Below are 12849 nucleotides of genomic sequence, written 5' to 3' on the forward strand. Positions count from 1 at the left end.
CGCGAGGAGAAGCGGAAACACAATGAAAGTGACAGACATCTTCACCTTCGTTTAATTCATTTTTTATTTCTGTTTTCCTGTTTGCTTTTTAGCGAGAAGGGGGTGTACTTTCCGTTAAGTTTCAGTGAATGTTAACTTCTCTTTTATTTCCCTCATTTGTTATATTTTCATCGGTCAAACAGTGGGAAGAAAAGGTGAGCTTGGTAGGAATGAAATAATCTGAAAAACCGTAAATTTCAAATGAATCGCTTTTCTTTTCTTTTTTTAAATCTAGGGAAACAGATGTTGACTATGAAACAACTAGATGGAATGACAGGGGGGGAAAAAGAAACGAACAGGAACACAATATCTTTACGAATATAACATTAACGGATGGGCATCATGCATCTGCCACATTTGTCTATAATTTTCCAGTGATACATTTCTTTCTTTTTTTTTCTTTCCCCATCTCTCTTTGCTTAGGCTTCCTTTTTTTTTTTTTAATATTTTCAAATATATTATTCCCTGTCCGATTTTCTTGGAATCAATATGGACGCCAGACTTCAGAGCGTTTGTTATCGACCTCTTTTTCCCGAGTGTCTTTCGTCGAAGAAGAGGCGGGCGATGAAACGTTGCTTTTCGGAGTGGCGGGGGGCGAGCGATGGGGAAACTTACTAGAAGTTAAAGCATTATCTCCGTGATCTGTTTGATCCGAGTCGGGATCGACGCTCAACACCGATTGTGACTGAGGATGGACACGTTGACTGTAGAGCTGCGAGTAGAGGAGAGAGGTGTGCAGCCACGGGTTGGCCAATAGGAATTGAGCGTTGTGATGCGGTAGGTTGGAAACAATTGATGACGGGATGGACGACACCGACGAAGACACCGTCGCCGTCGTATCTGTGCAGGCGTTCCGCTGAGTTCCATCTGCGCTAACTGCTTTCGACTCGAGAGAAATCGCGCGCCGATTCACCTCGTTGGCCCGTAATCCGTTCGCTCCTCCCACACTGGGCTCGCCGTGACCTGTGTAATAATCGCTTACGGTTTATGCCTTTTTTCGTTTCATTTTTCTATTTTTAAATGTCAGATGTGCTGCAAGAATCTGACTGGTGTATTCGGCACATTAGTTAGACGATTTGTCTGGACGTCTCAGCATGCGAATTGTAATGTCATAGGTCCCGGACAATCAAGCGTTTCTCAACAAGACGACACGGACGTATATGGAGATTTTGAATACACGCTTTTATTTACCTGGAGCTATAGAGCGATGCTGATTGAGCGAATCCCAGACTGATGGGTGAAGTAGTGGGTTGACATTGACGCCTGTCAAAGAACCCCAGTTCATCGGGAGGTTGGTTTGACCCAAAGCACGATAGGCTCCCCAGGCTGAGCTACTCAAATTAAAGTCAATCGGCGGTCCGAAACCTGAAAATCCAAACATTTTTTCCAATTGCTATTTTGGTTTACAAAAAGGCTTATGGTAAATTGTCTAAAGAAAATGAAGGACTAATGGGCGAAGTGATCGATTTAAAAATGCGATAGTGAAAAGACGTTTTACCTCTACAGCCTCCAGGTTGGCTTATTTTGAGGTTGAGAGAATCGAAGGTGTTGCCAATGAAACGGGAAGCCAAACTCAACGGTATGAAAGGAGAATGTCCTGCTAGGAATGCATAAACAAACCGGAATTCTCCCTCAGTATGTGTTTCGCCAAAGAAAATGCGGTAGTTCTATCTTAATTCAAATAATAACGTCATCGATTCTTACACTTGGCATTGCGATGTGGCTTACCGATCGCGAATCACAAGCCACACAATTCCCTATACTAAAATCTGTCAAAATTGTATGTGGCGTTTTTGTTTTTCATTGGTTGTTTGATCCCCTTCAGTATCAACGTTAGAAATATTTCCTCACACACAACAAAAAAAACAAAAACAAAAGTATTTGGTACTGAGAAACGTATATTTAAGGCGACTTTGCTGTGCGCTGAGTGAACTGTGGCGTGTTTGTGGATCTGTTTGAGGCCGGCGCAGCACAGGCGCGGTAAACGAGACATGGATCAAACGTTAAAAAAAAAATAAAAAAAATATGTATAATACTCGTACGGTATTGTTCAAGCTAAGAAGGTTTAATCAGCCCGTAAAGCCACTCGCCCCATCGTTCGCAACGTCCATTTTCGATCGTGAAGAAAGAAAACTGAAGGGAAGAAATCCCGGGCGTGCAACCTAATATAGGTACGGGCGTCAAGAAAAGCTTCACGGGCTTCGGCACACAACACAATAGTATTAGTGTGGTAAATAAGGTGAGGGATTGGTAACCAATACTCACGTTTATGAATCCTTACAAAAAAAAAACAAAAAACGAATGGAACACAGACATGGTGGAAATAGTTGATCGGAACGTCAGGGCGGCTATTGCTCTATAAGGGGTAGGGCAAGGCGGAACGTGTGGGACCCTTTACGGATGGATCATGTACAGAAAAAAAAAAAGGGAGTTATGATCAACTAACTACGCGTTGGAGCCCATGGGATCGTGGCAGGTTGTCGAGCACACGGCCAAATCTATTCAACTGTGTAAGACTTCCCTTTGCTTGTTCCAGCAGCTCAACCATGAGACGATGGTAAAACACAAACTTCCTACCCAACTGATAGAAACGGATTGGTAAGCGCATTACCACTCCCTATCACCTCACCTTCCACCCTCCCACGCGCCCTCCCAACCCAACAGCCCATCGCCTTTCCATCCTCTGTGTCATACCCTATGCCTCCGTGTGTTTGTTTGTTTTTTCTTATGCGCTTACTTCGTGATGTTTTAATCCTCTAGTTTCTTTTTTTTTTTTTTTTTTCATACTACGCCACCATCTGATATGGGTTGTTATGTCTCTTCAGATCAGCGGATTCTGTATACTATTATCTAGCGTGCATCTGAAATAAAAGTTCTTATTTTTTAAATATATCCCTCCTCGTCAAGCAGTGAGATCTTGGAATACATTAAACGGCATTTGAAACTAACAACTAAAAGATAAATCTATGAAGTTCGTCTTACGTGTTTTACTCCTCGGTTCCCGCGGTCCATCGACGGTCACTTTGATGGCTTTGGTGTAGGTAGCAACCTGAGGTGGAGACGAGTTGACTGTGATGGTAAGCGTAAAACTTTTCCCTGATCAATGCAACAATCAAAGAAAAATGAATCATTCAAATTAAGAAATTAGAAAAAGTGAGGCTATTGGTGACCGGACAAGGATCTATCCGGAGCTGACCAACCAATTTCAAATTTTAAATCACAAAAAGAAGGTGAATGAGTTCTTGTACCTCTTCCCGATCTCCCGATGAAACGGAGATCGTTAAATTTGGCTACATGGTTTTTCATGACGGCCGTGCCGTTGCGTAGTTCGGCACTCCAGTTTTCGTCGTTGCCCGCCCGTACTGTGACCAGCGTTCCGTCATCTATACTGCCTAGGCAGACGACGCGAAAAGCCGCCGGAAGAGTCTTATTGGAGCGCCAGTGGGTAGGTAGCGATGAGCACAAGACGCACGGGCTTCCGGTGCGCACCAACTCACCACCGATTCCGGGCAAACTCATACTCTGCGAGGATGGAATGGCCGACGACGGTCCGCAACCGGCCGAGCTGGAAGATGCCGGCCTATTAGCACCGCTGACACTGGTCAAAGACGTCATCCTCAAATTCGGCAGTCAATACAACTATGAATACTCAATAGTCAGACAAATAGTTCCGGAATTTGGGAAAAAAAAATGAGGAAGACTCTGGCTGATGTTATTGTTCGGCCTTCCGATTTTTTATTTGGCCTGGGTCCACCAATCAAATCTTCCCGGGTTTGAGATCCTCGAAGTAGAAAAACGAATCACGAATATTTACTAACGGACGTTTATAGGTGAAATGTTTTCTTCGCCAAACATCACTCGTCTACCAGTCGCAATTATCACGTAACGTCTGCTAATAATTGATGAATAAAAACTTTGGAACGTCTGCTCCTTCACTAAGCAAAATAATTGTCTTTAATCGGGATGGTTTCACTGGTTTAGACCGAGATTACAGTCCGGACGTACAGCTTGGTTGGTGCACTCGCTCACTTTGTCCTCAATCAATGAACTTTTGTCTAATGTGTTTCTTCGGGTAACGGGATAATCGGCTACCGTCGCCCGAAATCACCGCGTGAACTATTCAAATGTTTAGTCTGTCACGTTGTGCAGGGAATAAAAAACAATGGCAACTGTCGTTGCCAGTGTATGACGGTGGACTGGCGTGTAAGAAGGAGCCCTTTACGTGTCTGCTGACTGCTGCCCCGTTCACTTCTTGAGGCCTGAGGTCGGTTCGGTTGGCAAGAGGGCTGGTGCTGGTGGGTGGCTGACGAGGATACGGGCAAATGGCAGACGAGGAGGGGGGGGCTTTAAAAAACGACGAAGGGTTTGTGGACACCGGCTAGAAGCTTGTGGACGACCTCCTTCTCCCCGCGACGCCGCCCCTTTTCCCCCCTTAAAAAACAAAATAAAAAAATCCCCCTCCACCAAACGGAGAGATACGGCTGAACTCGAGCAGGTGGGTGGCTCCGGCTTTTTTGCCTCCAAATCAGCCATGGCTCTTCAGCCACTAAAATGTCTTATAACGAAACGGAGAAAAGCAGCTTGTTTAAAAATATATACATATATATGTAGCTTTATATTTGATATATAACAACTCACGTTGCTCCACCCTGTCTAACTTTTTGTGTGTGCGTGTGTGTTGTTGTTAATTGCTACTACTCCTACCCAGTTGTTCGCTCTCGTCTGCAGACGAAAGGTGTGTGACTTGTACTATTAAAACTCGTGTGTGCGTCTATGCTTCTTGCTCTTATCCGTTTCTTTTTGTTTTTGTTTTCAGTGTTAAAAAAAAGGGGGGGGGGGGAGGGGAAGGCGATGGCAGTTTACTTTCAGTATATAGGCTCCCTTGTTTGTGTATTCCCGGTTTTTTCGTGGTATGTAGCGAACGGTCGAGTTGCACATCATTATGAGTCCTCGAAATAGCCAAATGCAATGTAGATGGTAGACGGATGAAGAGAAGAGGGGTTCTCTGCTAGTTGGGCAAATCATGTAGAGGGGCGTGTTACACATCCAACCATGTGGGAATATAGGAAGAGGAGCAGTTTTCATCACGTCAGAATCGGACGTGGGGTTGTTAAGCGTTTTGTTTTGCAATGCTAAACGGACGGAATGATCCGTACGACTTGAGATGAGTGAACCCATTAAATAAAAAAGGTAACGATAATATGTGGCACGACGTTATATGTGCCTTTGTGACGAGTTGGCGGGCGATGCCACGCCTTTGACGGAAGCCAAGTTTTAAGGAAATGTTACCACACCTTTGCTCTTTCCGCTAGGGGATTTCCGTTTTCTCCTTAACCCCGCGTCAAACGCATTTTGCCTTCGTTTCGCTGATGAGTTAGCGAGTCGAGCCTTTTGTTTTTCCGGCAAACGCGAAGAATTTGGCTGGAGTTCTAACTGTGTCTGTTGTACAAATATGATTTGTCACGCTTCACTTATATAGCTCATTGAATGTTTTGCATGCGCAGCTAGAAGAAGGGTTGCACGAAGTTAAAAGATTAGCGGCACGAAGTCATTTGAAAATGTCTAACATCATCATCGTTTTTGTTTTTAAATTTTTCTTTGGCATTTTATTTCTTCTTTTTTTTTTTTGTTGAGGGAGATGAGAAGCGGGAAAGAGTAATTAATTTTGTGATTAAAAAAGAGGGGAGCAGAGACGAGGGGTGGGCGAGCCTGGAAGGAGGAAATGATGAAAAGATTGGAAGAGGGAAGAAAAAAAAAAAAAAGAAAAGAGTTTGTGTATACGAGGCAAGTAAAAAGCTGGGCGCAAGTTCTGAAGTCCAACGTGACGCTAATGCCTGTCTGCCCCGATAACGTTCCTTAATGAAGCTGCAAGATGAGAAGGTGAAATTTCATTGCCACCAAGAGGACCAAGTCTGCCCTCGGCGTTCTCTTTTTTTTTTCCTCTCCACTTTCCCCAATGTTTTCTCCCTTTAAAAAAAAAAAAACTTATTTCGTGCTTAAAGCTTTCCTCTCGTCTTCATCTTTTTCAATTCTGTTTGGAACACACACACGCACACACACACACACACAGACACACAGAGACCCGCACGTATGTACACACAGGCGCGCGCGCTTTTAATGTGAACGCCCGCTCTCTCTCTCTCTCTGCTGTATATACATCGGGCTCTTCAAGTTTTTAATTACAACGCCCACCTCAGCGAAGCGGTATAGCAAGAAGATTCTATTCACCCCATCCTTCCGTCCAACCTGGCTCTCTTCTCATGTCCAATTGTGTGCGATCTGCGTCTGTGTATTCTTTCCGCATAATGTCTCCCCGAAGAGACACACTGTGCAATATTCATTCGTTGCCCATGTTTCCTTGCTTATACAGTATATAAGGGTTTATCTTCTTCAGAAGGCCGAGCAAGACACCAATGACGATTGCAACAAATGAGTTGCTTTGCCGACACTGTCAGTCGGGCAGGGCTATATATTTTTTGCTTTGTTTTGTTTTTCAAACATCTTCTTTTGTGTAGAGGTATTCGAAGCTGACACTCGGTACGCTTGGTGTCGAATTGCCGGGAAGCCTCTGCTTCTAGTTGAGCTCTGTATGGAAAAGAGCGACGTTCTGCAATCTCTTTTGCTTAGCAGAAATGAGAATCTCGTTCTAATTTCAAACGGCTAGTGAAACCGTTTGTTTGCACGTTGCGTATCGGGTTGCTTTGATTTTAAGTTCGAACGCACTTCGCAAGCGGATTCGTCTTGTTTCTTTGACGGACTTCATGCCTCACTTACAAGCTGCACAACTATGTTCTGGTTGCTTAAGGGTTTCACTTGATTTGCCCGGTTTTGGGTCGTTTTCATTTTGCTGTGATGGAGTTATTGTCGAATTACAAAGAACATCGGTGCGGCAAACCATGGGCTGGATACACAAGAAAAAGGAGCCCACCGTGTTATAATTGTGTTTCACACAATTCAGGGAAAATGGGCGATCGACGTCGTTAATAAATCACGTCAGATTTTTATCATTTTATGTTGGCTGAATCCATTGCGTATTCAATAAGATAGAAATTTCTAACAATAAAACGGCTGCGTTTCATGGAAGCCAAATCAATACGAAAGACAACTGGTTAACTCTGATTTCAACTTTTCGTTTTCGCTTTTCTTTTTTCTTCTTTTCTTGAAAAGACGTCCCATAGTAGCAACCAAAGACGAGGAATGTGACAATTTCTCTTATTCAAGTGAGAACGGCAGAGAAGCATTTCCTACTTGACGCACGCGAAGAAGCCCTCAAACAGAAATGCTGTACATCTAAAAAGAAAAACCATGGAATCGCTTTGAAGTCTCTCAGTACCCACAGTCCACAAAGGACGAAAGCCACACTTTACATTCAATACCCTTTCCTCTCCAACTTGAGTGTAAAGGGACTTTTTTTTTTTTTTCTTTTTGAAGAGCCCCAAAAAATAGGGAGCTCGTCGTGGTACAAACAGCTGTGAATAACATAAGATATAGCGACAACAACGAAAACTGGTGACATAAAATAATATGACAACACAGAGCTTGGGCAGGGAAAAAAATGTACTAATATGATTATTGTAAGAAAAATACAAAATCACATTTGACAACCTTTTGGCAGAAGACTTTTCATTTCGCTTCGATGGGCGACTAAGGCACAATGGAGAAAGCAAAAAAAAAAAAAAAAAAAAAAAAAAATACTAATGCTTTGGAACCATGGTAGCTTTTCGGTGTTTCGTTTTTGTTTTCTTCTTTCTTATTACCATTTTCCTTTGGCCTCCCTCTTGAGTACTATTGGCTGCCAGTTATATTGGCTTCAAAGTAGTCTCAACAATAGAACACCAAAGAACAAAATAGCTGTTATGATCTTCATCTATGGCCATTTCTTCCGTTGTTTTCTTCTCTCTGTTCGCCTGTGCAAGGGAGCTAACTATTTTGCTCTTTGATCTGCATGTTTTTTTTCTCTTTTCCTTGTGAAGCGCTGAATCACACCATACCTCTTCTCTTTCCTTTGAAAGTTATCTTGCTTGGTATTTAGCGACGTACGCGCAATCGATGATGGTTTGATGGTATCGGGTACGACATCGCTGTAGGTGTTGTGGACAAATAACGCAGCCGTAATATACGGCTGCCATAGAAAACTATAAAAAGCGTGGTCAGAGAAAAAGAAAAGGGGAAAAAAAAATGAGAGAAAACACGACAACAAAAATTCGTTGTCAGTGTGTTTTATGTATGCGATGAGGGGCGATTCATTGAGTGCTGACGGGCATGATGCATGTCTGCCCTGTCTGTTCTGTTAGCTTTTCGCTTCGTTGCTAGTGATAGGGCTCGAGCTTTTCATTAGGTACTCGTGCGACTTTCCATGGACTTTCTATCAATAATGAAGTAGCTTCGCGAGCCCCTTGATGATGCCCGTTATATACACTAAGCTCAAACAAACTGAGCAAACCCCAGGGGTTGCATTCAGAGGACGCGGACGGCGCAGGGACCCCCGCCTCTAGGGTGTTACCCGATTACAAACCTCGCCCCGCTTCGTTATTCGTTCTCTTTTTCGTGCCTGGCCTCAATATGCGGAAAAGATGTAATTCATCTCGGCCAAACTTATCCAACTAAAAGGATCTGACGTCATAAAAGTGGGCTTTCATATGATCACGCTAAACAGTTTGAAGTCTGAATTTACTTCTCTTTCAAAGAAGGAAATCGTAATAATACACGTACCCCTCAGTTCTTTAAATGTGTCGTTCAATTCCAATTTTTGTTGTTGTATTTTTTAGCATTTTTTTTTTGTAACCTTCTTGTATGGGTAGATGTGCGAAGAATAGAAATATGTCAGAGCTTTGATCTTAGATAGAGATTGTGCTGGAAATACTTGCATTCCCGATATGAACCACGGTATGATAATTTTGCTACCATATTGTGTTAAATTTGTTAGTTTTGAAAATTTGTTCTTGCGAGAACTCAGTTGCACTCATTGGCGATAAAAGATAAAATTCGAGTTAGCCGTTGATGAAAGATTTTCACCTGGAAAATGTTTTTGGTTATAGCAACTGAAGTGCCAATTGACCTTTAATACTGAGAATCGTATTGTATTATATTGCTAAAACTAGCTATTTTATTTTTATGGCATACGGTGAAAAAAGCTGTTTAAACAAGTTAATGGGAACTTCGGCATAGATTTTGCATAAAAGGAGTTTCTGGCATTTGATTTTGAATTCCCCTCATGGTGTATTTTTGCATACATTTGGGAAGGTGATATGAATATTTTGTTGCGAAAATCCGTCAAGAAAAACTTCAGCACTTTTATAGCATTCATTTGAAATTTGGATTTGTCGACAGCTTCAGAGGTGATTCGATAGAAAAAACTATAGAGGCGTCACGTGTGTGTTCAAATCATTTGCATAGGCTTTTGTCATATAGCAACCGAAGTTTCAAAAGCTATTCACACTGAAGTGCTTTGTCAACTTAAAACAGCTTTCTATCTGTTTTCCATTCCATCCTTTTCCCAATCTATAAAAAAAGCAAGAAGCGAGAAACATCAAGGAGAAACTCTGAAACCACTCTTGATGGTTTAGCATTTCATTTATTCAAATAACTATATGCCAATTTTCGTGGCAGGAAGTTAGTCCAATGGCAACGAAAGTATTGTCTCAATCTTTCGTTTTGTTTTTCTTTGTTGACTAAAGATGGTAATGCACAGAGGTTAAAATAGATTTAAAGGTTTAGGTTTCAGTAATCGGTCAACCTACCATCGTCTAGCAAAAAGAGAAAATGAACTAATATTTCATATTCAAACCTTTCGTGATCCTGTACTCTCCTTCTCACCTAGCGATATTGTGTATGTATATGATACTTTTTATGATAAGTGAATAAGAGAATCACTCGACATTACATGACAATCAGCAATCACGCTGTACTAGAATAATACGTTAATAAATCTAACTTTATTAAACCAAGGAACAGCTTTTTTTACATCGTGTACATTGATTTTATCCATGGCTACATATCGCGATGTATCTGACAAAAAAGAAGCATATGGTAGATGATGGTTTAGATGTTCCACTGAATAGATTAGCATGTTTGATGATGATTGTTCAAATCCGGTTCAATGACAACCTCTAGCGACCATCGATTTGCTTCGTCTTGTCCCTCAGTACTCTCCATCCCATCACAGTTTTCATCGGTTGACTTAATGACGTGCAAAAGTGAAGGTGTAAAAATGAGCGTTCCTTCACCAATTTCGTCAACATCCTGCGTGATGATCAATTCTCCATCGTCATTCATGTGTGCTGTAACCGTGTTTCCTATTGCATCCGATACGGGTAGATCATCAACGTTTTCATGTTCCATGATGTGCGTGGCCAGTCGTTCAGCATTATAGAACCGTTTCTTGCAGACAGGACAGCGTTTTGTTTGCTTGCTGTGTGAATAACGGTGGGCAACAAATTTTCTCCGCGCCTGACAACGTACAACATGAAGGCTAATACAGGAGAAACACTGAAAGTTTTACCTGGAATGATTTGTTACATATGTCACATGTAAAGGGCCTGTCTCCGTCTGGTTTATCGTGAACAAGCATGTGTTCTTTGAGTGACCACTTCTGTCTAAATGCTACACCACATTTGTTACAGTCAAACGGCTTTTGCCCTGCAAAGAAAGGAAATCATGACGAAGATGAATAACCATCGAAGATTAGGAAAGCTTTCAGATGATGGAATATTGTTTTTCTTTACCTGTATGTATCAACTCGTGTGCATTTAAGTTTGCAAGGTAACGAAAGCTTTTCGTGCAAAAAGAACATTGATATGGAATCTTATTTTCTCTTTTATGAGATGCCTCGTGAACTTGCAGTGTTTTTTTCAGAGAAAATTTCTTGTGGCAAATGTTACACTCAAAACTCTTTTCTTCAACGTGCGTCATCTGGTGAGCTTTCAATAAATATCTAGGAGATACATAAGCCTATAGTACAAATAGATGGCAATAAAACATAGTACCTTCTAATTACTTATTGCTAAAGCCTCTAGCGCAAATATCACACAAAAACGGTTTTTCTTGCGATAATTTCTTTTTACTTCCGTTATCGTGGTGGATACGATGAAGGGCTAGCGCCTTACGATTCACAAAATTCCGCTTGCACACCTCGCAGTGAAATATTTCTTCTTCGAGAATTCTTTGTTAAGCATAAATTAATAAACAAGAAATATTAGCAGGGAAATTTGAGTAGAAAAGTAATCCCTTGCAACTAAGCATCCTAATAAAGAAAAAAATTTATTCTTACTCGCAACGATGTGCACGTAAACTCTTTCTTTGTTTAAAACGACGCTGACATTTGTCGCATGCGTATGGACGATCGTCAGAGTGAAGATTCATGTGCTCATTCAATGTAGATTTATGAGAAAAGGCACGATTGCACGTGCTACAGCTGAAGGGTTTCTCACCTATTGACGAACTTTCATTTAATGATCTGCGGAGAATTTTCTGTACGAAAGCAGAGATATTTCTACCTGTATGTACGCGGGAATGGGTTCTGAGAACGTTCAGGTGACGAAACGATTTTTGACAGACAGGGCAAACGTACGGACGATCTAAGAGAACGAACGAATTGTTTTAACGATAAACATTCACTGTACATGGCGAATGCTATCCGAAATTTACCACCACTGATGGTTTTATTTGCACAAGATTCAACTTGTTCTTCAGAAATGTCATTTTCTGAATCTGATTGGTTTGAAGGAGTTTTCTTTTTCCTGCTTTCCAGCACCATGGTGTTTTCACTAGCTATGTCTTTACTTGTCAGGTTTGTTTGTATTGGAGAATTTTGAAGATCAAAAGGTTGTTGAACTGAGTTTTTGAATAGTATTGCTTCAGCTGGTTTAGTTGTAATAATTTCATCTGAACACACCAATGAGTGTGTGCCTAAAATGCCCAACTCTTTAAGGCAGAATTCGAATTCTTCCATTAAAGCATGTGATGCACAAATTTCACCTGAATAAATGTAGTCTAACAAGAGCTTTAAATGGTTCTTCCTACAAACATAAAAAAGATTGATTTGATAAGATGACGAGCAATATTTTACAGGTTTGTCCATACTTGAATCCAGAGAATGATATGTAAACATCACTGTCATAGGAGGTTTCGAGGATTTCTGCTAAATATGGACTAGCAGCTGCTAATACTTCTTTATGAGCCGAAAGAGATGCAGTTAAAGAATCTTGAGTGTCATCATTTGCCAGAAAGAACACGTCTGTTTTGATTGCATTTTTTCTCGCTTCTTTAAGAAAATCGATGGCGTCGTCTTGAAATGTTTTGCATATCTTCAGGTAGAGTTCACCCTCTGAATTTTCAAAATCTCGTAGGTTTGATGAAGCTGAGGTGCACATCATAAACGGGAGAAAATTTTGAGGAAAAAAAAAACAAACAAAAAAGCAACGATAATTTTCCAAACAATAACTACGTTACGGCTAAATCGTTGTTCGGCTGCAAGAAAACACAAAGCTTTGAGTAACTGCCGATAGATGACGAGAAGAGAATCGTTAAGCTACACAATTTTGCCTAGCGCGTCAGTACGAATCTAATTTTGAGCATACCACCGTGCCAAATACATTCGGAAAACCAAGTTCGTTGTTATAGTTCCGTATTTCAGAAAGTGTTTCTTATTTTTGGTGTCCAGTTCCATCCATGCAAATTGATGTTGCTACGCAGCTATTAATTATGAACGGTAAACAAAATCTACGATTTTAGGACAAACCTCTATTGCGACTACATTATATTGATACTGTCCGTACGCCTCATCTGGACTGGTTTTTCTTCTAAAAGATG

At 41.2% G+C, this 12849-nt stretch overlaps 2 protein-coding genes across 3 annotated transcripts; both read right to left on the reverse strand.

The window, feature by feature from the left end:
• Positions 1 to 157: 157 nt before the first annotated feature.
• On the reverse strand, positions 158 to 4223 carry LOC130692896 (uncharacterized). Of its 2 annotated transcripts, none has more exons than XM_059494368.1 (5): positions 3288 to 4223; positions 3022 to 3135; positions 1538 to 1636; positions 1231 to 1404; positions 158 to 1002 (listed from the first exon to the last, which is right to left on the reverse strand). In XM_059494368.1, exons 1-5 carry the CDS (start codon positions 3652 to 3654, stop codon positions 524 to 526), a joined length of 1233 nt encoding a protein of 410 aa, XP_059350351.1. In that variant the 5' UTR covers positions 3655 to 4223; the 3' UTR covers positions 158 to 523. The 2 variants fall into 2 exon arrangements, with proteins under 2 accessions (XP_059350351.1, XP_057371973.1); XM_057515990.2 differs by having other exon boundaries at positions 1538 to 1639.
• Positions 4224 to 9996: 5773 nt separating this feature from the next.
• On the reverse strand, positions 9997 to 12494 carry LOC130692887 (zinc finger protein ZFP2-like). The gene is made up of 8 exons (XM_057515970.2): positions 12121 to 12494; positions 11686 to 12056; positions 11535 to 11615; positions 11309 to 11468; positions 11036 to 11200; positions 10764 to 10972; positions 10541 to 10677; positions 9997 to 10488 (listed from the first exon to the last, which is right to left on the reverse strand). The coding sequence occupies exons 1-8, from the start codon at positions 12411 to 12413 to the stop codon at positions 10102 to 10104; spliced, it is 1803 nt and encodes a 600-aa protein (XP_057371953.1). The 5' UTR covers positions 12414 to 12494; the 3' UTR covers positions 9997 to 10101.
• Between the last annotated feature and the right edge of the window lie 355 nt (positions 12495 to 12849).

Source organism: Daphnia carinata, chromosome 3 (genome assembly GCF_022539665.2).
Source record: "Daphnia carinata strain CSIRO-1 chromosome 3, CSIRO_AGI_Dcar_HiC_V3, whole genome shotgun sequence".
Classification (NCBI taxonomy): domain Eukaryota; kingdom Metazoa; phylum Arthropoda; class Branchiopoda; order Diplostraca; family Daphniidae; genus Daphnia; species Daphnia carinata.